We start from the raw sequence: 26167 nt of genomic DNA on the forward strand, positions 1-26167 counted from the left end.
ACAGCTAGCATAATTTGCCATGGCGTCTGACACTGACACAGTGACTGGCGACACATCTTCTGCAGGTTTCGACTACGACGATTGGTCAGATGTGATCGAATTGGCCGGTCGACTCCTGACGACATTCCGGGTGGGCTTTTCACTCGTCACCATCATCTTGGTCGTCGGCCTGGTCGCCAACGGGTTCATTCTCTATGCCATCTTGCGAAGTAAGAAGTTACGGAATACTGTCTACAACGTGTACATCGTCAGCCTCTCTGTTTCAAATTTTATTTTTCTTCTTGTCTGGGGACTGACCGATGCAGTCATTTACGGGATATATCTTCACAAGCAAGTGTTCCACGTCGTAACGGACTCGAGTATTAGGAAACTGATCGAAGCATGTGAATCGGTAGGCCTACATCAATTTCATTCTTTCAGTAGATCTAAACACATTCCATGTTCACAATTTGAATTCAGGAAAAAATGTATGTTTATGTAAAAGAAGTGTTGTATAAAGGATAGATCCAAAGATATCTATGGGGCAGTAAATGACAATGCTGGTGCAACAATAATCCAACTTCGTCTGGCAAAATTTGCTAGACAATTAATGACGTTGCCTTAATGTGCATGGGCAGGTAATGGCACCTTTCCCAAGTTCCCCATTGTTAAAGGTATTCTGCCTTAATCTTTTAACAGAGTACTATGGTGATTAATTGTTTCATGATAACGGCACTGGCAGTGGATAGATACGCCATCGTAGCACACCCTCAGGCTCTGCATAACAGGAGAACTGTAAAGAACGCCCTCATCGGCTGTGGCATCGTCTGGGCAGGTAAGTCAAGCATTTGGGATAAAAACACAACAAATATTGAATGATATCTAGTAATTAAGAATCATGATATTTAAACAGAGATTCTTTCAATTTCTTCATTTTGCTCTGCGAGCGCGCATTATCGGCAGTCATCCGATTATCTATGGAAGGCGTGTTGTAGCAAAATTGCCCAACCCAGATCAATATGGCGGTATTTTCAAAATACATGTCGCCTTCCATATATATGCAAAAAATGTTAACATGCAAATTATAGATTTCTTTCCAAAAAAATGATAGGACATTAACGAAAACAACACAGTAGAGATCAAATTAAATTACCTAACAAGAACTGGACGTATACTTTATTGGATTATTTATCTCTTTCGTTTCTCCCCCCCCCCCCCCTTTCTCCATCCTTTTCTCGGTGCCTTGGTGAAAATGAAACAGTTGGATTGCTGTCATCATGTGTGGTTATTCCCATCGACCTGTTCACCACTCTGGAAACGTTGTACTGCATCAATATCATCTTGTTCATTTTCACCTTTGCCATACCCTTCGTCATCATAATAGTGTGTTTCGGGTTAACCATCGGGGCTGCTGCAACGAAGCAAAACACGTCGACTCTGTCCCTAACCAGTCGGCGAAGAATTGCACGCAAAACACGTTTCTTGGCGCTGATCGGAGGAGTGTCGCTATCTTTCTTCATCAGTTGGGGTTATTGGCATGGCTACTACTTAGCGATATGGCCGCATGTCCTCAAAGGAGACTTCTATCACCGTAACGTGGTGCTTCACATCTCCCTAAACATGTTAACTGATGTCCTAGTCCTCTTCAACGCGGCGCTCAATCCAATTCTCTACATTCTCAATCAACCTCACATGAAGCGCCATCTTGCTAGTTTGTTTCCTTGCGGACGTAAAAGTACACAACACGCGGCGGCTGAAATGAACAATGGACGATCTGATGGAACAACAGAAAGTGTGTCCGTTAGTACGCCAAACGATGGTGGTGTCGCTTTCAATGTTGCCGAAGAATCCCTGGCGGACACCAGGGGCGGATCCAGGATTTTGAAATAGGGGGGGGGGGCGCCAGCGGCGAGGGAGCGAAGCGACCGAGCGGGGGGAGGGTGTGGGAGGGGGGATACCCCCTCCCACGGCAAGGACTTTTTCAAAAATCATGTCCAAAAGTCGTATTTTGAGAGCACCTTTAGAAGAAAATACACACTTAAATCACTGTAACTTCATGAATAAAAGACACATACTGACTCATTTAGGAGCTGGTTTCCAGTCACACACCGTATAAGCGGTCATTCAAAACATACATTTGGCAAAGGCTCTTCACTTGCTTGCATCGTGTGATTGAAACGTCAAATTTAAATGATACGAAACTGAGACTTGTAATCGATAAGTTCCGAATAATCCATTCTGTTTATTGTCATTTGTGTATTTACATTGTGTGTTTCAAACGAGAATTGTTAAGTCGTATGGCAACATGCATAAAATTTGGTTCTTTTTTCCCCAAAATGCACAGTAAATTGTTACAAACTACAGAAAAAACGACATCATCTTCTGGTAATCAACCTTTTCCCTCGTATTATTTTCAAATCATCTTCAATAATCCAGTCATTCTGCACAACCTCAAAGTAATATAATGCTTCTTAAGGGGATTCTCATCATATTTATTGTTTACGTTTTCGATTTTGCTGGCAATTTTTTAAAAAGATATATTGTAATCAGCAAACCTATAGATTATCAAACATTAAAAATGGGGTAAGGGGGGGGGGGGGTTAATGTCACAATTTCTACTTTTTAACAATACACAATGTGTCCTCGGGACGTTTTTCCCCAGCACGAAAGTATTTTTATTCTCCCCCACCCCCCCCCCCCCCCCCCGTCACATAAAATCTTCGCTCCTTACGCTGACATATAGCTGCCTATACACAGCAAACGCGGAGTGGGGTCGACTGGTGATTGAGAATATACAATTTTGCTCCTTGATAATTCGTTGGAATGATTGCTTCGGCGAAACTTAGTTGGGGCGCCCTGGATAATATGCCTCTGAATCTACCAGAAAGTGTAAAAGTTAGTTTACATTAAATACAAATATGTCTGACCTATACACATTTCAGTGAAAACGTACATGACCAAGGCAGAATGATAATGCTGCGCACGTGGTGCCCGATATAGGGCTTCATCTTTGAGTGAAGATTAATCTCGGGGATAGACATTATCATTCGCATCGTTGTTGACACTTTCTCTCGCGATCTGTTACTTACAATTTACATGTATTTTCCATAAAGACGGACAAACGCATGTTACAAAAAACACAAAATTTCGGGAAAAAATGATATCCAATCCAACATCTTCACACTGGTCACTGCACTGCAACTCCCGATTACAAGTGGCGCATCTTTCCAACCAATCGACTTGCGCGCCCTGGAATTCCGGAATTTACATATTGCAATACAGTATGACAGAGGTGCATTTGTGCGAACACAAAGGCCATGAGCGTGAGTTAAAATATAGTTTTGACTAGATCTAGCCCTTGAAATTGACTACATTGTGCCATCCAGTAAATATAACCATCAACAAAAAAAAAAATCCGGCGAAAATAGGGGGGGGGGGGCGCGCGCCCGGGGCGCCCCCCTCTGGATCCGCCACTGGACACTGTTCCAAAATCTACGTTTGGTATGTAGGAATGCAATATGGTAGACATAATTAAGGTCCACGTCTCCAACATCTTCAACAGCATCATCGAATGACTAATATTTTCGTTTCAAACGACTGGACTGACAGGCCCCAGGAGAGTCGAAAACATATTGGGGGAGGGCGGCTTGGGGCGCTTGCCCCTATCCCTCTCATTTTTCACGACAAAGAAAAATAATAGATTGTTATGAAAGAAAAGGATAAGAGAGAAGGGTGAAATATGATATAATTTTCTGGATATTATGTCATAATCTATAGCAGAATTATGTTTTTGTATGGAAGCTTAAAAGTGCCACCGAGATGTTGAGATAATTATCTCATCATGTTGACATCTTGTAGAAGAGATGATGAGATGACAAGATCCCGGATCTCATCATGTTGACATCTTGTAGAAGAGGTGATGAGATGACAAGATCCCGGATCTCATCATGTTGACATCTTGTAGAAGAGATGATGAGATGACAAGATCTTGGATCTCGTCATGTCTACATCTTTAAGAAGAAATGGTCAGATGACAAGATCTTCGATCCATGATCATGTCATCTAATCATCTCTTCTACAAGATGTCGACATGACGAGATCCGAGATCTTGTCATGTCAACATCTTTTAGAAGAGATGATGAGATGACAAGATCTTGGATCTCGTCATGTCTACATCTTTAAGAAGAAATGGTCAGATGACAAGATCTTCGATCCATGATCATGTCATCTAATCATCTCTTCTACAAGATGTCGACATGACGAGATCCGAGATCTTGTCATCTCATCATCTCTACTAAAAGATGACGACATGACGAGATCCGGGATCTTGTCATCTCAACATCTCTTCTAAAAGATGTCAACATGATGAGATCCGAGATCTTGTCATCTCATCATCTCTTCTAAAAGATGTTGACATGATGAGATCCGGGATCTTGTCATCTCAACATCTCTTCTAAAAGATGTCAACATGATGAGATCCGGGATCTTGTCATCTCATCATCTCTTCCAAAAGATGTTGACATGATGAGATTCCGGATCTTGTCATCTCATCATCTCTTCTACAAGATGTCAACATGATGAGATCCGGGATCTTGTCATCTCATCATCTCTTCTTAAAGATGTCGACATGATGAGATCTGGGATCTCGTCATCTTATCCTTTGCTATCAAGATGTCGACTTCCCGAGATAATTATCTCAACATCTCGGTGGCACTTTTAAGCTTCCATAGTTTTGACCTGAAAATGCCGAAATTCGCAAGTTTTTCATAGGCATTGATAAAGGTGAAGGGCCTTTTGAAACTTGCCAAACACACACCAAAAAAAAATGCGAAGGTCTCTTTGTAAGAAGCAATCACCCCTCTCAAGTACTTTTTTGAAATGTGAGGTCCATCCCATAACGATGCGAGAATTATTTAGGGAAGGAGAAGCACTGAAAATTTCATCAGTTAGTAAAAACGAAAGTTATGAATATCGCCATCTAGTATACAGGTTTATGACCCTGCCTGTATGCACATGAGGGAGATGACGTCATACCCTTTCTTTTGTATATGATTATGTACTATCAAAACAAATATTTTAATTTCACTTTTGATCAAAAGAAATATCTTCATTGATTCACAATGTTCCACGGAAAATCGATTCATACTGTACATTAATTGGGGAAAATTCAGAATATTGATTAGATTGAAACAAAAATATTTGTAACAGTGGGTGTATACCATCAACGGATCCCTTACTTAAAGGTCAAGTCCACCGCAGAAAAAATGTTGATTTGAATCAACAGAGAAAAATCAGACAAGCATAATGCTGAAATTTTCATCAAAATCGGATGTAAAATAAGAAAGTTATGACATTTTAAAGTTTCGCTTATTTTTTTACAAAATAGTTATATGCACAATTTAGTTACATGCAAATGAAAGAATCAATGATGTCCCTCCCTCACTATCATTTTTACATTTTTTATAATTGTTTGAATCATACAAATATTTCAATTTTTACAGATTTGACAGTAAAGACTAACTTGACTGAGCCATAAAATGTTAAGTAATGATAATTCAACATGTTCAGGGTGAAGTATAACTTTGTTTCAAAGGATAAAGAGGATAAAATAGAATATTTCATATAATAAAATACGAAAGAAGTAGTGAGTGTGTGATGTCATCAGTTCCCTCATATGCATACCGACCTGGATGTGAATTAACTATTTTTTTTTAATTAAGCGAAACTTAAAAATGTCATAACTTTCCAATTTCCCTCCGATTTTGATGAAATTTTCAGTGTTGTGGTTGTTGGATTTTTCTCTTTTTATTCAGATCCACTTTGGTTGGGGTGGACTTGTCCTTTAAATGCCATCATTCAGTGTTATGCTTGTTTGATTACTCTCTAATTCTACCGAACTGGTTTTTCCGCGTGAATTTGACCTCTCATATGAATAAGTTCACTCTGACGTAGACTTGAATCTATATATGCTGAGGTTCTAATAATAAATCAGAAAGTGATAGAATCACAGTGTATATCATGAAAGTTGACAAAAAAATCCACCAAAGGTATGATTCATTTTGATATTGTTGTGACGTCACACGCAAGCTTTTCTTCTTTATGTCAAGTACTATAAATGCTGTAGCTTCTTTTTCATAAATTTCTAATGGCTTTTATCTTAATATGCATAACTATGACTCATCCCTTATGTCTACGAAAAACTGATACTTGAGTAGATCTCTTTGATTTCTAATTTCTTTTTATTTGTCTTTTTAGAATTTTTACCTGTTGAGAATGTGTTTTTCATCATTAGAGATGATAAAAAAAATCTTGTCAATGCTGATTTGGAATTACACTTCATGTTGCTTGTCCTTTTTTTTCCTTGTTTCTTGAATGCTATATGTTTTAATTTTTGTAAGTGATTTCGGTTAAATACTTATTGCTGAATTGAGAAAGATGTTTGTTGGGATTGAAATTAATTAGTTATTAGGATTTGAATAAAAAAAATATTTACAATTCGCCCTTTCTGGATTTAAATTGCCCCACCCCATCTGATTGACTTCGGTAGGCCTTATACGCCATTGTGTATTCGAGCGGATTAGGAAACACTTAGCTTCCCCTCTTCTTTTTATATTGAAGGATATAATTGCACATTGCATTCATCAAATTTGAAAGACACCATCATGATATATAAACCACATTTTTGGTGGAATTCATAGCGGTTTCGGAAACGCAACCTACATCAGGCCTACCATGTGTGTGTTTTATTTTCGGGGGGGGGGGTATTAACAGGGGCGGATCCATAATTTCCACGGGGCAAATTTTTTGGAGGAAAATTTTGGGGAGCAAAAAAAAAAACACAAATGAAGGATATTTCGCACCCGAAAATATTTGACAAGCAAAAAAAAGGCCTTCAGGTCCGCCAGTGGGTATTGATGCACTGCTTGGGTAAAGATCCAGCTTCACCACAGGTGGCACTCTACAAAAATAATTGTCAAGCCTCCAGATCAAATTTATCAACATTCATGGGGAACAATTTCCCGTTATGCTTAGGACCCAATGACTAAATATAAATATACAAATTCCTCAGGATTGGGGCACCCCCCCCCCCCTTCCAGGAGTGTGTCATGGTATATCAAGGTATATGTGATGCACCCTTCCAATGCAGCTCAACATTATCGCTGGTCAAAAGATTTGTAGACCAACTAAACCAAAATCTAGGCCTGTACCCATTCAACGCAGTTCGTTCATATAAGGAGGGGTGGGGATGAGGGTTGATCGGCCATAAGCTCCATGGATGAGAAAATATCGTTTTAATTTGGACTGCCCAAACAATATATCCGTCAAAAACAGTGGCGTAACAGCCGGGCGGGGGGGGGGCAAGTTGCACCCCCCCCGCCTGATTTCACCGGGAAAATAAAGCAGGAAAAGAGAAAGGGGAGGAAGAAAGAAAGGGAAGAAAAAAAAGAGGAAATGGGGAATGGAAAGGGAAAGGGAAAAAGTGTGGGAAAAAATAAAATGAAACATAAAAACGGAAAGGAAGAAAAACTGGAAAAAGAAGAAAAGAAGAACGTGAATTATGAGAAAGAACAAATCATCCCGAAATGCTAATAAATTAGAATGATCAGTAAGCAATGATGAGAACGGGAAAAAAATTAAAAGATGACATAAATACACAGACAAGTGGGAAATGAAGGTAGGATGGAATGAGCCAAAAGCTAACATAGAAAATGAAGAAAAGGACAAAAAACACAAGGCTGCCGAGGATTGAAAATAAAGAACGGGGAGAAAGATGAGTGACCTATAACATTGTGTATGAAGTCTATCATAAGCTTGCTAAATCTCCAAAGTTAAATTTAGTTAGATTCTCATGAAAAGGTGTATTTTTTTTCTCGCTCGCTCAGAACGTATACATTTAGCAACTTTTTACAACATGCGCCAAATTTTTTGCCCGATATATATATTATATATATATATATATATATATACGCTATTTCTGGCCCCCTAAAATTTTTAGCCCCATTACGCCATTGCCTGTTCATGCCATGATATGACCGGGAATCTTGGGTTTTTATATAGCTCACAGGCCTAATTCATTTCCCTAAACTCGTGTGTTAAAGTGGCACTTAAAAAGAATTCATTAAAAAATAGGAGAAAATTCGAGGGTTGAATGTTTACTACCAGTGGATCGGATAGATGTCTGACATTCCAAATCTGACCAGAAAAGGGCACCTCGACCGGCTCATTTTAAAAATAAATCAGCATTTATGAAGACAACACCTGACAGGACTAAATTCATCACTTGAGAGAGTAAAATGACCCTAATTCTTCCGCCAGTAAAAATATAGTTCATTATATAGTGGTGATATTCCAATTTGGAAAAAGTAAGTTCAGTAGGTACCCTTCCCAGAATTAGTATTAGATTTTCAGCAATATTCATTCATTTTTGTTAATCAGCAATATCAAATTTGAAAATCGAGCAATGGGTTGGCTCGAATGAATATCTATGTGGCCTGCCAGTTGCGTAATTATAATATAATCGGTTGCGAAGTTTTGTATCAATGGTTGCGCCTAAAGCACAAGAGGTCGCACTATCTTTGGCCAAGTAAAACTTTCATACATGCATACGTGAAAGCCTCGACACAACACACCAAAAGGGCCAGTTTATCACTGCCGGGGGGGGGGGGGGGGGGGGGGGGTTACGTGCATAGGTATGTGGTGAAAAATATAACCATGTAATCACGAGAAAATGTGTACTTTTTCAACGCTTGATAAGTAACCTACTTGTAAGGGCACTCACCCTAAAAAATGTTTTTTTTTCGGTGGGGGCATGAAAAACTACTCTGAAATGAGGAAGGGTTTTTTTTGTGTCGTCGGTCTATTTAGAAAGTCGAACATGGTGTACGTGTACCTCCTTATGAGGACTTCTGCTACCCCCCACCCCCAATTTCAGCCGGCTAAGCTTGGGAAGACAAATAACCAATCACAGTGTCAACCTATAGTGATCCCGCCTAAATCATGTAATTTTTACTTTCTTGTCTGTCATAGATTAATGTACTGAAAATAATGACATATGGCACTAAACCAAAATAAACGACATTCGAAGTGTATTTCTTTCAGCTTTATGGGATTGGTATGGTATTTATTTTCCATATCACAATGTATGTATAAAAAAATTAAAAAATAAATTGTATAGTGCACAACAAAAACTGTGGTGTTAACCGATGTACATAGAGGACCACACCACTTATTTTACACCGGTGTTACTTGGTGATGTTAGTTTTACACCTGTAGGTGTTATTACAACACCTTTGGTTGTTACATTTACACTCTTTGGTGTTACGTTCAATCTCTAGGGTGTAATTTTAACACCTCAGGGTGTGGTCCTCTATTAGCACCGATTGGTGTAAGTTTTAACACCACAGTTCTTACAGTGTGATGGCTGGATAAGCCCACTCAGCTTTGCTAAATACAACAACGCTGCTTTTATGATCGGGATGGTCCGTTGATATCACAATACAACTTTAAATATTTCCTGAAACATGGATATATATCATTAGGTTCATCTTTTCTTCCACAATTTTAGAAACAAAATATAGTTATTAACTCTCCGGGAACGAAATTTTCGGTACATTATCTTTTGACAAATCCTTGTCTCTCCAATCACACAGGTTTGAGGTCCATTTTAAAACAAACTTTAACAATTACTGCAAAGTACAAATCAAGTTAATAGTGTCGAGTGCCTCAGGTAATTACTGTAACACGGAAAGAGCAACTAGATTGTGCGATTGTGTAAATTCTTTAATAAACGTGCTGGCACAATGAACAAAAAATGAAAAACAATTTTATCCGAAAATATATAGGGCCTACTTCATCCACCATGACTATACAGCAGTACTAATGCAATAAAATTTATTGAAGTTAACTAACTCTAAACCTGTCTGTGTTTTGTCGAAATCGCTCCGAATTTTGTCGTTCTTTAGGATATTTTTTTTAAAGAACATGGCTCCGTCGCTATATACTCCCTAATTGCAGCTAGATTTATTTAAACGTTTTAATATAATATAGCGTCGATCCATGTTTCGGACGGCGAGAGGGGACAATGTCCAAAATTATCGCCAAATTATAATGCAGAATTTTGCACGAGAATCACACCGAAAAAAATACAATTTTATATGTTTATTAGTATTTTTATGTCAAGTTTGATGGCTTTATTTTCAAAGACATTTTTTGCAATGAATTCATAAATTTTTCATTTTGTCAAAATCATTGTAGGGCAAATCGATATAGGTTGGCCGCATCCCCCAAATTTTTCAAATGCAAGGTTTCACTTTCAAATTTATCTCCAAACTCCCTCGTAATATTTTTAAGGGGTGCTTGACATTAAAATCCTGCTATGTTCTATTATACCTTCAGACGCTCTAAATTTTGAGAATATCGCTCTTGAAAAAAAAAACGCCTGGAGAGAAAAACAACACTCAGGCAAACCCATTATCGTGAAATGCCCTCGTCTCAATTTTGGAATAAAACTTAGTAGAATTTGATGCTAATTGAGACTTGGAATATCTTTCTGTGTAATGTTCGAAATCATCGTACGAATACCTGTGTTCAAATTTGTGACTATGCTATGATCATTCTTCTTAAAATAAAAGCAAATTTAATATCTAATAAAAATGACGTCATAGCAGTCGAACGATTGGCTACGATTTGAAGCTAATTTGGCCTTTCCTCCAAAAGAAAAGTTTAGAATCTTACAATTTGGTTATATCAGTATTCTTTCAATTAATTTTAACCTGAAATAAAATGATATTAACATTGTCAGAAAATGAGCAAAATGCAATTGTTCAAAAATCGGATCGCGAACAATTGTAAGGTGTTCGGTGGTCTTAACACCCATCTGGCCGCATTGCATGTTATAGATGAAAAATTCTCAAGCATTTTGAAAATGTGATTTGTTTTTCTCACTCGGTCGTTACGCGCCCTCGCATTACATTTAATTTTATTGGGGGTGGGGACTTTAGCTGTACGGTCAGTATAATGCTACCCACAATAGCTAGGCCATTTTCATTGTATTGAATGAACCAACTTCGAAAATTTCTCAATCCCCCCCCCCCTCAAGAAAAAAAAAAAACTACATCTATATGGCACCCAACTGGCCATGCACCGCTGCAGGCCTATCATAACGGGCATGGCATTTTTCATTTCGAAGATATTCTTCCAGTCAACACAGATGGCGCAAATTACATCCGGGTCCTCAAGGTGATGTGAGCAGAAATATGGTGGCACCCGAAGCAGAAAAAGAGGAGAGGAAAAAGACCATCGGAACGTTGATATTTTCGCTCAAAGTATTTCTATTTGGAGATGAGCAATAGCAATATACAGATGGAGTGATATAATATATATTGGGTGCCTGGATCATTACCCTTTTTCCTTGGAGTTACAGAAGCTGCGCAGGATTATTCCACAACACCACAGAGATAGAGAAAGCAACACGGAAATTGTTCCGGAGCGTCTCCGGTCATCCGGATTGCCGCAAACTCAACGAAATGTAACACAAAACTCACCTTGAAATACCAGTCCTATTCATCATTTGGAAATATCTAAACACTTTTAGAAAGTCTTGAAGGCATAACATAAATATATGGATGAATTTCACCGTATTTAATCAATTTTCTGTCCTACTTTGATCTAAAAACACAACATGTCTGTAGACGCAGTGGAATTGGACGTTAGTACCGTCGGGGGAGGGCCGAATCACAGCGGACCATCGCCGGGAGGTTCGGCGGGTAGGAGGAGGGTGAAGAGTCGGGCCTACACCGCGGAGGATGAAGCTCTCACAGATATCGCAAAAGCGGTTAGTAACTCTAACGTTAGATTCTAAGTTTAATTTCATTCATCCTTTAACCCTGTCACCAGTGTCAGAAGTCAGACATCTTTTTTTTAGAGTCTTATAGACTGCAGGAAATTTACACTTGCTAGATTTGGCAGCGATATGACCGAGTATTATTTCAAAGAATTGTCCACGCCCATTCCCAGAATTCCTGCTCAAAATAACCAAATAGGGGGTCTGATAGTAATAGAATTTTTCTATTTTAGTGAAGACTTTGTTTGACGAGTATGTTAAAACATATTGTCTAGCTAAAAATGATGGTTTGGGGTGATTTTTTTTTCATTTTCAAGAGGCAACCCCTATAGTACTAGATCCCGCTATTCCAAAACAAAGTTGTCAACAACCTCCAGGTCTCTTCATGGACAGGAATAACCGTTGTTTGTGGGGGGGGGGTTTATTTAACAATTTCTGACCTTTTACTCTCATCCCCATTCACAGACGGTAGTGTGTATGTGAGCCTGCATGTGTAATCAGGTACACCAATTGGGGCGACTGGGTTTTGTCTAGATTTTAAAATTCTAAATAATATATTATTATCTTGAAAGAAGGCCCACTATTTTCGTTAGACTCTTTCTTTTACTACTTTTGATGTATACATATTCCCAGAAAATATCGAAAATATATGTTACCAATGATTAATTCCTTACTTTTTAAACTTTCTGCTGGAGAGGAAAAAATGGCAGCTGTGTGTTGCTGCCTTCTACGTTCAATGAGTTGTGCTTTTATCAAACCTTTCTGATTAAATTTTCGGTATCCTGGCCAATCAATACGAGCGACAAGCTCTGAATGCAGGCACATCTACAAGCGCAAAGCAGTGGCACAAATCGTGATATATAGTGACTGGTAAATACGTCTGTAAGGATGATGACGTCATCCAAGATGGCAACTTATGTATGTTGACCATCGAAAGGATCGAAGATGACAATGTTTTGATCATCATTTTAAAGGAATTGGTGGTTACTGCGGTCTAATGTACGATATTTCTGAATTTTATTTATTTTCTTTTCAACTTGGGTGTAATTTCATTTTTATAATGTTACATTTTATGTACAAAATAACGATCAGAAAATCAGGTTTCCGCTGAATGTTAGCTATCTAACATTACTGCTAATATGTTGTCTGTAGTGTACGGGCCAACAACTCTATGTATTGGTGAGTGAGCCAAGGCAGTTCAGTGGAACAACCAAAAAAAGAGACTGAAGCTTTTGTCTAGGGTTTTCAATGCTTTTCTACGTGTAGATGTGGATGCGTGGCAGGGTAATGAGCCCCCACCCCCCCAATACGCCTTGTTTCATCAGTTGGATACAATTTAATGCTTTGAGAGACCAACCAGGATCAGGGACCCATAACATGAAATTTAGAGATTGATCTTGAGGCTGATTTTTACAAGTGATGCTATCGATCAATCAATCAATCATACTGTACATCAGCCCCTGGCATGATCAATTCCTATTAAACCTTTAACCTTGAAGAGATGAGAGCATTCCATGTCTTGAATGAAGTGTATAGCAGTTATGGAATAAAATACCCTTTTTAAAAGAAATTTATGCTTGCCTTGCTTTCCTAGTTTGTTGGTGTAATCTTACAATGTACATGTAGTTGTCAGAAATTATTCGATATTAAATTGAAGAAATCAAAGTTGAAATATCAAGAACAGTACGTTTGTATATAACAAGCAGGCAAGACAAAAGCTGAAAATAAATCTGCACTTTTGAGAGGGAAATGTCATTCATTGATTCGTAGGACCTACATTACAGTCACAAGTGATTTTACAAATGATTGCCGATTATTTCTTTGGCACTAAATAAACATCAATCAATGAAATTGGTGTAGCCTTTATATGTACAGGTGGGTGTTTCATAAAGCTGTTCGTAAGTTAAGAGCGACTTTAAGAACGACTGGTGATCCTTTCTTGTGGTAAATGGTATATACATTGGCGATGGTTAAGCGCGTAAGAAAGGTTCACCAGTCGTTCTTAAAGTCGCTCTTATCTTACGAACAGCTTTATGAAACGGCCTCCAGGTATATCATTTACAATACAAAGAAAGTCTAGTCATTCGTAAAATCGCTTGTTACTTAGAACATGTACGAACAGCTTTTTATGAAACACCCACCAGATTTCATTCATGATGCATATATTTTGCATTGACCCTAATCATGCTTGAAAATGAACAACATAGAAATCTGTTGTGATAGAAATGTTTAAATAAAGGTCAAGTCAACCTCAGAAAAATGTTGATTTGAATCAATAGAGAAAAATCAGACAAGCACAATGCTGAAGATTTCATCAAAATCGGATGTAAAATAAGAAAGATCTGACATTTCAAAGTTTCGCTTATTTTCAACAAAATAGTTATATGAACGAGCCAGTTACATCCAAATGAGAGAGTCGATGATGTCACTCACTCACTATTTCTTTTGTTTTTTATTGTTTGAATTATACAATATTTCAATTTTTTACGAATTTGATGATAGATGATTAGGACCTCCTTGCCTGAAGCACAAAATGTTAAAATAATGGAATTCCAAGTGTTCAGGGAGGAATTGAACTTCATTTCACGTGACAATGACGAGAAAATCAAAATATTTCATATTTCAAACAAAGAAAACAAAAGATATAGTGAGTGAGTGACATCATCGACTCTCTCATTTGCATACCGACCGAGATGTGCATGCATGTAACTGTTTTGTGAAATGAAGCGAAAGTTAGAAATGTCATAACTTTCTTAATATTTTACATCCGATTTTGATAAAATTTTCAGTGTCATGCTTGTTGAATTTTTCTCTTTTTATTCAAATCAAGTTTTCATTGGGGTGGACTTGTCTTTTAAGGTTTGTGATGAGACACAAGTTTCACGCACTGCTTGTACTGCAGTACGCAGTGTGGATGACATTGGAAGATGAGTACCGTATTGCAACTACAAATGAAACTGGTTATTGGATCAGAGAAAATTATACAATTTGTCAGAAAAAGAGGGTCTTTTTCTGTATGAATGTGCCAGCGTTAGCTTGCCTGTGAGGACACGTCCCGAGGGTCATGGAGTTCTAACACCTTTTTTCCCCGCACCAATCCTGAAGAAAGTTAATCACATTATGTGCATTCCCTTGAAATACAATCTCAAGTGGTTGGCACATAATACAGTACATAGTATGCAGGTGTGCCCTAGATTTGAACACAAACCACCATTTTTGGTCTGGTGTACCTTGAAAAATAGAATGGCTCAGTTCAGTGTTATGCTAAAATTGTCACTCATTCTTTTTGTACAACCATGATGTATAGCGCCACAATCTCAGAAAAGTATTGAATCGCTGTCCACAGGGATGGATGGATGTATTGTACATGTACATGTAGGAGCCGATATCAGGACAGCACATTTAATCCATGTGTTATAGTGTGTATAGTGTGTTCACAACTCCCTGGTTACTTTGTACAATTTAATAAAATAAAAATTCATCAATGAAAAATAAACAGATTTGGTGCTAATGAATTTTAAAAACAAATGAAAGTATGAAAGTCATGTTATGTACTTGTAATAGCTAAAAGCAACATGTACATTGTAGCTACATGCTTGAGATAGTGAGTGAAAAAAATAGATACAGTTGTAGTTGAATGTCATCACACAGTGATCAAGATCAAAGGCTTTTGCTTTGAGGCTAATGAAAACATGACCAGTGACCACTGAATGCCATCACAGGATATAATACTGTACATGTTGATGTACATGTACATTGTATAAAGCTGTGAAAGGGCTAATGAGAACTTGGCTGTTGTACATGTAGATAAATGTCATCACACAGTAGATTAAAGGGCTAATGAAAACATGGCCTTTGTAGTTGTATTCCAGCACAGACCAAACTTGCATGCAGATCAGCTTTGAGGGGGCTAATGAAAACTTGGCTGTAATTGAATGTCATTGCCTACATCACACAGGGATGACTGTATGGTATCATCTCAGGTCACTCGGCATTCCATCTTCTCTTTTCAACTCTCTCTGAACCCTTTAATACACTACTGTGAATTGTCTCTTGGTCTTTACACTTTATGCCAGTTGGTTCCAACTCAAACATGTACACAATAGGCCTACATGTACATGTAAATGTACATCCTTCGCAAAATACAGGTGGATTGAGATTTGCCACTGCCCTCCATTACCAAACAACCCTGACTAAATTATTAGAAAATGTTCAGTAATAATACACTTTTAATACATTGTACCCCTGTCCTCTGTACTGTGTTCATTTCAAAGCTCTTAAAGAAATTTAATTGTATATCACTTGTGCAATAAATTTTATGCCTCCAAAATTTATGATGAACCCACTTGTACAAACACAAATGCATGCATTTACTGTAGGAGTGCACATTATGAGGAGAACAAATATACGGGGCTACATTGTAGATTGCTTGAAAGAACCTCCAGGCCACAGCTAGTCAAGGGAGAGAGGAATGATGAGCTGCCCTGTCTGCAAATTATGTACCTGTAACCTGTACAAGTACATGTACATCTACACTGTACATGTATGTACTGTACTACCGTATAATATAAACAGATCTTCATTTTTGAGGAGCGCGATCGCTCTGGCGCTCTTAACGCGCTCCTTAAAAAATAATTGATAAAATTTCACATTTTACATCTTTAAATCCGTGAAATGGCCATTTATTTTCCATAATTCCTTGAAATTATTTTGATTTAGTGGAAAACTAGCAGAAAATGAAGAATATTCATCTCTTTCCCGACTCTGATTTGAATTTAAACTCGGTGAATAGTCCCATATGTAGATTTTTATGGTGATCACCAATTTTTTTTTTTTTTAGCAGGAGCGCGATATTTTGTAAACGATTGACCCAGGCCTAGTTTCACCACAGATTGATACAGCTATTGCATACAATGTTAAGAAAAAAATACAATTTATCATACATAGTATTTTATTGAATTGATTTGAGCTCCTCAAGGAGAGCGCTTCTGAGGAGCTCAATTGAGCTCCTCAAAAAAATAAGGAGAGTGATATATTGAGTTCCACGAAATTATAAAGGTGAAGGACTGTAATAAAATTATGAATTCAAGAATAAAGGAATTGCCCAACGTACACTGTACATGTACATGCAAATGGGACCACCAGGGACTTTTGCTTGTTTCAAATATTGTTTTTTATTTATAATACTGTACATGTATTTCCCCTATAAAAACTGGCCACCTCTCTACACATTTCCAATGGCATCCATTTTCATCTGAACTTAGCGTGCTATTTCTGATCCGGCGAATTATCCCGATCGGAACAATCTCGAGATTATTTGCAATGGAGACGCAATTACATTTGTATCTCGCTAGTTCGTAGGATTAACATGTATCTCGAGATTGCGATCCCAAGTCAACTTGGGATTATTTGCAAAATAGCGCGCTATTTTACGAATTATCGCGCTAATTCATAGGTGCAGACGCAATCGGGATTATTAATTTACGGTGTCAGACCATAATGCATTGATGCCTCGCTCGAACAGGAATTGCTCTTCTTGCGATGGTGGAGACGGGGTTTCTTGAATCTCGAGATTGAGCAAACTCAGGATGGTGCAGCACCACCTTATGTGATTCTCCCTCTCTCTAGGCGGTTTCAAACCGCCTCGATCACAAGAATCCCCGTTAAATTACGAGAACTTTTTAAGGCTAAAAAATACCCGTTAATTATTCCTGCATTCACACCGCCCCGAAACACATCCTTCGGGATAAGTTCCCGAAGTTACGAGCATGCGCAGAGTGGTCTGATAAGCAGGCAAGGCGGGAGATTCAAAATCTCTAGCCCAGCAGCCACCCACGCCGCCGTGCCCAACGACACGCTGGGATAAAAGTTCCCGTAATTTGCTTTCACATCGCCAAAATACCTGCGACCTTGGAAAAATCCCCACGAAAGTTCTCGTAATTTCGCCAAGTACCTACTATTTAGCGGGTATTTTCTTTCGGGGAGATTACGCGTAGTTTGCTTTCACATTACCAAAATACCTGGTATTTTCTGATCGGGGTAAATTTCCCGATCAGAGAATACCTGGAACTGGCGAACTTCGAGGCGGTCTGAAACCACCTTCTCTCTCTCTGCATCTTAAACTGACCGGTCGTTAAGCTGGAAGAAGACACTGCATTCCACATTACCACAGATTTGAGACATGACCTCTTTGAGACAGCTCGACAGTCATTTAAGCCTTCATTCATTGGTACATGTACATGTACATTCATACCCCCTCAATCACGAGAATGCCCGTATATTTCTTATCCAGCCTTCTCAAGGCTCATTTTATTGCGATTGTTCTCACCAACCGGAACCAGATTAAGTTTTCCACTTGATCACATGAATATTTACTTATTCAGTATTTTCAGGACAATGAGTACATGTACCAGATACTGGATAGTTTCATTTTACATGTATGTACAAATTATTTACACCCCCCCACCCCGATACTGTACACAAATGAGCCAGCAATGAGTATACAGGATTATAAATCTAGCTGCACATTTGAAGTTCTTAAAACTTTTCTTTCACTCTGCAAAAATTCCTGTGACAGTGCTTTAAAGAAACAAAGACCAAGGTCACAGTCTTGGATGCCATGCTCATTGGCCTCAGTGCCCCTTTCCTTGTTCTTGGATATTTTTTTGGTGCCCCCCCCCCCATTGTGATGTACATGTAAAGGTGAAAATGACTTTACAGGGCTGCGTTTTGCTATAAAGTGTGCATTGTACATACAGTAATACTGTCTGTACAATGTGCCGGGTATATCATTAGCCCATGAGAATTTCAAGTGCTCTTTTCTAGATTTTCAGGGCTCTTTGCAGGCTTGCAGCACTCTGTATTTGGGGCACCAAAAATGTTAATAATTACAATGTAAGTGCTTAGAAACATAAGTGCTGTATTTTATTAGCCCCAAGCCCCCATATAGAAATGTGCCTTTGATATTCAGAAGTCACATATATTTTATCAAAATATCAAAAGAAAGGCTATTATTTCTGTGACTGTGCAGAAGTTCCTGTGAAAGGTACACGTATTTAAAAAAAATATTTTTCAAAATCTACTTTCCAGTATTTTCTTTCACGAATATTGCCTTTACACAAGCAAAGTATCAGGTACATTGTATTTTCTGTAAGTGAGTGGGTATGAAAATTCCTTTTTGAGTGTCTTGGAGTCATACTGCCTTGGGTTGGATGGGCATCGTAATTGGATTCATTTTAATAGGCCAGTTGTGCTCTTATGCATTGATACATGTATTCATAAGTGACTGGATGTTGGTTGCCATTAATGATTCACCCAAAGGCATCAGATGCTCATGATATCTGCAGTATAATGTGTAAAATAATATTTTTCGTACAAAATGAATACATACACATGTAATGTGTGGAAAAAACTACAGATTTACAATACAAAATTTGTACAGTATGTGTATAGGGCCTACAAGTACACATGTACATGCCTACATTGTACATTGGTACTTTATCGATATTGGTATTTATGATAATTACATGTGTAATAGTGATTCTAAATATTTGATAATGATGTTTAAAATATTAAATGCAATATTGAAATGATAATCATTATTTCACAGAGCTGCCAAGTAGTAGGCCCTACTTACTGATTTACCGTATAATTTACATGTACATGTAGTACTGAAAATAGAGAAGAATACTGATGGTTTCATGCAAAATACTGATTTCAAAAGTTTATGTGTTGTCCTATGGTACTCTTGTGAAAATACTAATTTCCTCACCAAAATACTGATTTTCAGCCTTGAAAATACAAATGTTCTTGTTGCTCTCTGATTTCAAAGTACAAAGGATATTGTAAAGGTGAAAATGACAATGATGACAATTGCTTTGGTGAACTGTCAAGACAAGCTGCTTTATAAAAATTACAGTGATCAGTATGACAAAATTTGTTTCCCCTTCACAAGCTCTCTCCCTTGAAAGAAAACATGTTTACCGTTTTACATATCAAATGTGTATGTACTTAACATTTGTTCTGAACAACATTACATGTATGACCTTCCATCAACATTGAACATTGAAAATACATCATTATAATTGGCAATCAAATGTTGATCCTGTCATGGTCTACAGACTGTACGTTTAATACACACATACATGGTGTTCTGGTATAATACAGTGTACTTGTGGTGACTACAGTACGATACTGCAAATTATCCCATGAGCCAGCACAGACAAAACAAGCAATAAAGAAACAATGGATGAATGAGACAAGCAAATACACCGCATATCAGCCCCCCCCCCTGATAAATGAATTGAAAAAAAAATAGAATAAAAGAGACAGTGGGGCTGGAGATGACTTATCCTCCAAAATATTTCTGCAAATTATTTTTGACTCGATATGAAAGGAAAAATAAAAACCTTCCCCTACAGAAATTTAAGCGTGCCGCATGCTAGTAACTAGCGTGCGACTAGCAGGGCGCTTGCTTAATAAGCAAGTGCATGCTAGTAAAAGTCCCTGCTCGCTAAAAGATTGCTTAAGTATTAATCTGCATGCATATTACACGCTTATTAAGCTAGCCGCATGCGAGTTACTAGCATGCCGCAAGCTTGTCGCACGCTTGCCGCAAGCTTGAAAATTTCTGTGGGGGTTGTAGAAAGAGTCGAGCGCAAGTCCAGAATCCCCAATGTACAGTACACAACCTGTTCGGTTGAAAATAAAGAGCTGCGTTTGGTTTCAAGTTCTTCAGCAATTGGCCCCATCAGGTACTGTACATGTACATGAATGCACACTGCGTCAAAGAGGTCCGCGATCCCAAAAGGTGGTTTCGACTGCCTCAAAAGTTCTTCACTTCCAGGTATTTTGGCAGTGTGAAAGTAAATTACGCGTAATCCCCCGGAAAGAAAATACCCAATATAAACAGTAGGTACATATCAAATTTATAAGAACTTTCGCTGGGATTTTTCCAGAGTCGCACGTATTTTGACAGTGTGAAAGCAAATTACAGGAACTTTTAGCTCAGTGTGTACATGTACGTAGTTTGGCATTGGCGCCATGGGTGGCTGCTCAGCTAGCAGCTTTGAATCTTGCACCTTGCTTGCTTATCAGACCATACTAGGTGGTTTCAAACCGCCTCGATCACAAGAATCCCCGTTAAATTACGAGAACTTTTTAAGGCTAGAAAATACCCGTTAATTATTCCTGCATTCACACCGCCCCGAAACACATCCTTCGGGATAAGTTCCCGAAGTTACGAGCATGCGCAGTATGGTCTGATAAGAAGGCAAGGCGCGAGATTCAAAATCACTAGCCCAGCAGCCACCCACGCCGCCGCGCCCAACGACACGCTGGGCTTAAAGTTCCCGTAATTTGCTTTCACATCGCCAAAATACCTGCGACCTTGGAAAAATCCCCACGAAAGTTCTCGTAATTTTGCCAAGTACCTACTATTTAGCGGGTATTTTCTTTCGGGGAAATTACACGTAGTTTGCTTTCACATTACCAAAATACCTAGTATTTTCTGATCGGGGTAAATTTCCCGATCAGAGAATACCTGGAGCTGGCGAACTTCGAGGCGGTCTGAAACCACCTATTGAGCATGCTGGTTACTTCAGGAACTTATCCCGAAGGGTATGTTTCGGGGTGGTGTGCATTCAGGAATAATAACATAATAACAGACCTGTATTTTTTAGCCGTAAGATGTTCTCGTAATTTTACAGGGATTCTTGTGATCGAGGCAGTATGAAACCACCTACATACTGTACATTGTCTCTGTGATTGATGCATTGTTGTGCCAGGGCCCAGGGTAATGTTCACAAAGGTGTGTTATTATCATGAGTGAGATATGAACTTCTGGGATATTTCGAGCCAATTTGGATATTATGGCAAATGGAATTTTGAAGTAGAAGTACAGTATATTGTTAATGTTAAGAATGTATTGTAATTTCACATAAATATTACAAACCCATTAATTGGCAGAATATCATTAAAGGGGAAATTCACCTTGATGATACATGTACTGTACATCGGATAAAAATAGAGAAAAATATTATTGGTTATTCCTTGCTGAATTTTCATCAAACCTTTACCAATATGTGTTCTCTTTTTTTTCTGTCTGTTATTATCAGCTTGGCGAACTTTCCCTTTAATGACAATAAAAGAAGTTTGTTGCTATTTGTTAGTTTGCATGTTTTGTCCTTATGTAATTTTTGTCACAATTTCTCTGTCAATTTGACCTACATGTAACAGGAAGCAGAAAAGGTGAGTGTAGAATATTATTGCATCACCCACTGTAATCGACCACTGAGCTTTTTTTTTATACAGGGGAGCATATCATGAAGAGAATTTGCGGTGCTAATAGTTACTAAGCTACTGAGATCAATCTCTTGATCTGAATGGCTTATTATAAAAGAGCAATGATCTTTCATGGAATGGTCCTCATATAGATGCTTAAAAAGCTCCACATCATTCAAGTTACTGTGTTCTAGTATTTACAATACATTTTTTTTCTTCATCAATTAGTATTTAATATTTCATAGTATTTCATTCTACATCACAATGATCATGTGAACAATACATGCATACATGTAGTTTACATACTCTACATGCTACATCACAGTGAGAGAGTCCATAGGAGACTAGTACTGCACATACAAATGCAGAGTCAGAAAGCAATGGGGGGGGGGTCTTTATTTTTGTAATAATTGATTGTTTATTTTCATTTAACATGTCAAAATGAAAATAAAAGTTACATGTAGCAGAGCACAATATTTTTTATTCAAATTCTTGCACATTTTTATTTGATTTGATTTCTGCTTTGAATACAAATTATCACATATACATGTATGTACACAAAGTACATATAGATGGAATGAACAGTTAGAGAATATTAAAGGTGTATTGGACCTTTTCTTCCAAATTACATAATGTTCATGTACAGTGTACATGTATGTGGCAATAATAATCAGAAATCCCATTGGGATGGGGGAGGGGGTGGTGCTTGATATTTATGCATATTTTATATCCCAAACATAAGATATTAGAACTGATTACTTTTTAAAGGGAAATCCCTATTTAGAATAAAAAGGACTTTACATTATTTTGATTTGAAAGCACTTGCAAAATGCACCAAGAGCATTTTTTTTGCACTCAAGATGGTTTATTGACAGCTTTTTATCAATTGTAAAAGTTAATAAAAAGTGCTTCAGTATGCTCACAGTCTAATAATTAAAGCTAACAAGTTTTTATTTTTTTTATTTTGATGTTGAAAACAAATTATTTATTAAAAAAAAGATTGATATTGAATAGAAAATAAGTTGGGGGGGGGGGGGGGGGGTGGGGAGGGGGTGAAGCATGGGTTTTAGACAAGGACTTTAATACACCTTATTTAGTAGTTGTTGCTTTTTGTAAAACATTAATTCTGTTCCATTTGTCATTTCATTTTACATGTATTTTTTTCTTTCAAATCTTAAATTCCTACCATTATGATTTTTTCTTACTCTTGTATTTTTAGGTTTTGCTTCATCTATTCTTCTTCTTCTTCTTCTACTTCTTCTACTTCTATTCTTCTTCTTCTTCTTCTTCTTCTTCTTCTTCTCCTTCTCCTCTCCTTCTTCTTCTTCTTTTTCTTCTTCTTCTTCTTTTTTTCTTTTTCTTCTTCTTCTTCTCCTTTCCTCCTCCTCCTTCTCCTTCTTCTTCTCCTCCTCCTCTCATCCTTCTCCCCCTACCCTTCTCATCATTTCTAAAATTCTTCTCTTGCTTTGTACATGTACATGTAGTTCCTTTTTTTCTATCTTCCCCATTTTCTCCCATCCACTTTCTTCCCCTTCCCAACTGTACATTGGAATACTACAACTACATTTAGGTAACAGATAATTCAATTCATAATTTTAATTCAATTATATTCCCTCGACATGCATTTTCCCTGTGTTATACACACTGTACTATCTTTCTTCATACAATGCAATACATGTACATGTATGCATTTTTCTGACATTCAAGTGATTCAAGTATACATTCAAGTTATTCAACTACTAGTATCTAGTATTATATATTTCTTCACCACATTTTGCTTCCTACGTAATGTAAATGAATATATAGTTATTTTTAAAAAATCTCTGGCTCATCTTCATACACAGTGTGACAGTTTCTTTGAAAGAAACTTCCAGCCACCACCCTGTTATTAATATTTTGAATTTTATTTCATTTTACTTTCTCAATGTAAATCAAAATGGTTGGATTGCCCTCAAGTACTGCACTGTACTGTAAAGTATCTTTATGCATACAAATACCAAAATTATACCTCAGAGCACTGGATCTTTTAATGGGAACTACATGTAGGGGCCCCAAAGTACAAAAACAAGTTCAAATGGTTTTGGAAGCAATGAGTTAGGTTCCTTGCTATGTCAGTGCTTGAAATATCTTTTTGCAAAAGTGGAATATGGACGGTACACCATGTATGAAGTCCTGCAAGGACCGATAAAGTGGATAGAGATACAAAAAAAAAAAAATGGAAAGGCAAGTAAGTGGAGGTTGGGGAGAAGAGTATTCTTTTTAGAATGAGTGTAGTCCTTATAATAAAAAGGATTGAAAACCAGGAGTGAAAAGCTGAGTAGAAGGCAGGGTGAGAGGCTTGATTAGGAGGCTTTTAATAGTTGTAGTGAGTTGGAGAGGTGAGAGAGGCTTGAGTAGAATGATGAGAGAAGGCTAGCTTGAGTTGGCAAATGGAGCTCACTCTGCAGGCACAGACCCTGAGTGAAACTTTGATCTGCAAGCGTGTCTCCACGCAAAGACTAGCACGTATAAAACTTGCTGTAGAGGGCCTTCAGTACACAAGGCATGAGTACTGTAGGCTGCACATTCAGACCCTTAACTGAAGAGAAGGTTTTGCAGAGCAGACTATCTGGAGCTGTAGACCTGGAGCAGGAGAGAAGACTCGATCTTTTGGGCAGGTAGACTGTTCATCTTCAGGAGTGAGTCCACCCAGGCACTCACTTCTGAAGATGGTCAACCTGCTTGAAACCTCGAGTCCAGCTCCTGCTCTAGCTCAACAGCTCCGTTTGCTGACTCAAGCCGGCCTTCTCTCTTCTACTGAAGCCTCTCTCACCTCTCCAACCCACCGAAGCCTCTCACCCCTTCCTACTACTCAGCTTTTCACTCTTTTTGGGACTACACTAATTCTGAAACGAATATTCTGCATGTACTTCCAAAACTCCACTTTCTTGCCTTTCTATTTTTCACGCCTTTCTATTTTCATTTCTATCTCTTTCCACTTTTATCTCAGGACACATGGTGTACCTTATTAGGCGTAAACCACTTTCGGGATTGTTTATAAACCACCATGTAAACCTTCAAACATCATAATTACATGTATCTCTCGTTGGCAACAGGCATGTACTTGAGACCCCCCCCCTTCTTTCCTGTTTGAAATAAAATGTACAGTATTAAGCCATCTTTAAACAGCACCCAAAACGTTTTTTTTCTTTAATTTTTGTTCATACAATTATGGGTGAAGTGCATTTTGGAAATCTGTTTGTAAACCTGTAAAAGAATTTATTGCATGTTCCTGCTATGGAAAAAAAATACCCAAGCAAGTCAATTTATTATTATTACCTGAATGGGATGCCACATAAAAAGCAATAACCCAGCCACACTTGCTCACAGGTATATTTTTCTGGCAGCACTAAGGACTTGAGTCTGTTTCATATATAATGATGAATTGCTTTGAACAGTGATGATTTTATTGATTCTCAGTGCTCCTATTTGAGCATGTGTGATGTGATACAATATGACTGTGCAGACTTTTTTATCACATGGGACCACAGTTGCATACAAAACATTTTATATGTAAGGTACAGTATGCTAGCTACATGTACATGTAGTTTTCTCTCATCAATCTGTACAGTATTAAAAAGCAATGAAAAATTTACTTGTTCTATACACTCTAAAAACACAAAAGGCAGAAAGGGTGGAAAAGGGCTGAGGGGGACAGTGCTTTTATTAAACCCTTATTAAAAGCGCTATCTTTTGTGAAAATAATGAAAGTACATTGTAACCTTGAATAAAACATACATATTAACAAATAGCCGAGTTTAAATACTGTGATTAGTATGATTATGTCATTGGCGAATATATTATAGCATTGTATAGTGTATGAATAAATTGATGGGGTTATATTATTCAGACATGAAGAAGAAAATGCAAGTCATGATTCACCTTGGACTCATAGATCAGGTGCAGGTCAATGCTTATTAAAGATTTTTAAGAATGACTGACTCATGCTTACACTGTATGTACACTGTAAAAACTGTGGTGTTAAAACTGACACCAATTGGTGTTAATAGAGGACCACACCCTGAG

General features: G+C 37.8%; 2 protein-coding genes across 6 annotated transcripts in view; both read left to right on the top strand.

Annotated features, from left to right (window-relative positions):
- The first annotated feature begins 19 nt into the window (after nt 1-19).
- Nucleotides 20-5515, top strand: LOC121426682 (atypical chemokine receptor 2-like). The gene is made up of 3 exons (XM_041623056.1): nt 20-391; nt 679-814; nt 5481-5515. The coding sequence occupies exons 1-3, from the start codon at nt 20-22 to the stop codon at nt 5513-5515; spliced, it is 543 nt and encodes a 180-aa protein (XP_041478990.1).
- A 5928-nt stretch (nt 5516-11443) lies between these two features.
- The window catches only part of LOC121426845 (leucine-rich repeat flightless-interacting protein 2-like), a 46439-nt gene continuing 31715 nt past the window's right edge, over nt 11444-26167 (top strand). For 4 of the 5 annotated variants that reach the window (XM_041623243.1, XM_041623245.1, XM_041623241.1 and 1 more), the window contains exons 1-2: nt 11444-11812; nt 22058-22069. In XM_041623243.1, the coding sequence (XP_041479177.1) occupies nt 11660-11812; nt 22058-22069 (165 nt within the window). In that variant the 5' untranslated portion in view covers nt 11444-11659. The remainder of the gene's footprint in view (nt 11813-22057; nt 22070-26167) is intronic. The other variant, XM_041623242.1, reaches the window with a different exon arrangement.

Source organism: Lytechinus variegatus, chromosome 13 (genome assembly GCF_018143015.1).
Source record: "Lytechinus variegatus isolate NC3 chromosome 13, Lvar_3.0, whole genome shotgun sequence".
In the NCBI taxonomy this organism is placed as follows: domain Eukaryota; kingdom Metazoa; phylum Echinodermata; class Echinoidea; order Temnopleuroida; family Toxopneustidae; genus Lytechinus; species Lytechinus variegatus.

Excerpts from the sequence above, each read along its gene's own strand:
- LOC121426682 (XM_041623056.1), top strand. The coding sequence starts at position 20 with ATGGCGTCTGACACTGACACAGTGACTGGCGACACATCTTCTGCAGGT. Across the intron at positions 392-678 it reads TGATCGAAGCATGTGAATCG|AGTACTATGGTGATTAATTG; the intron begins GTAGGCCTACAT and ends ATCTTTTAACAG. Across the intron at positions 815-5,480 it reads CTGTGGCATCGTCTGGGCAG|ATTTGACAGTAAAGACTAAC; the intron begins GTAAGTCAAGCA and ends CAATTTTTACAG.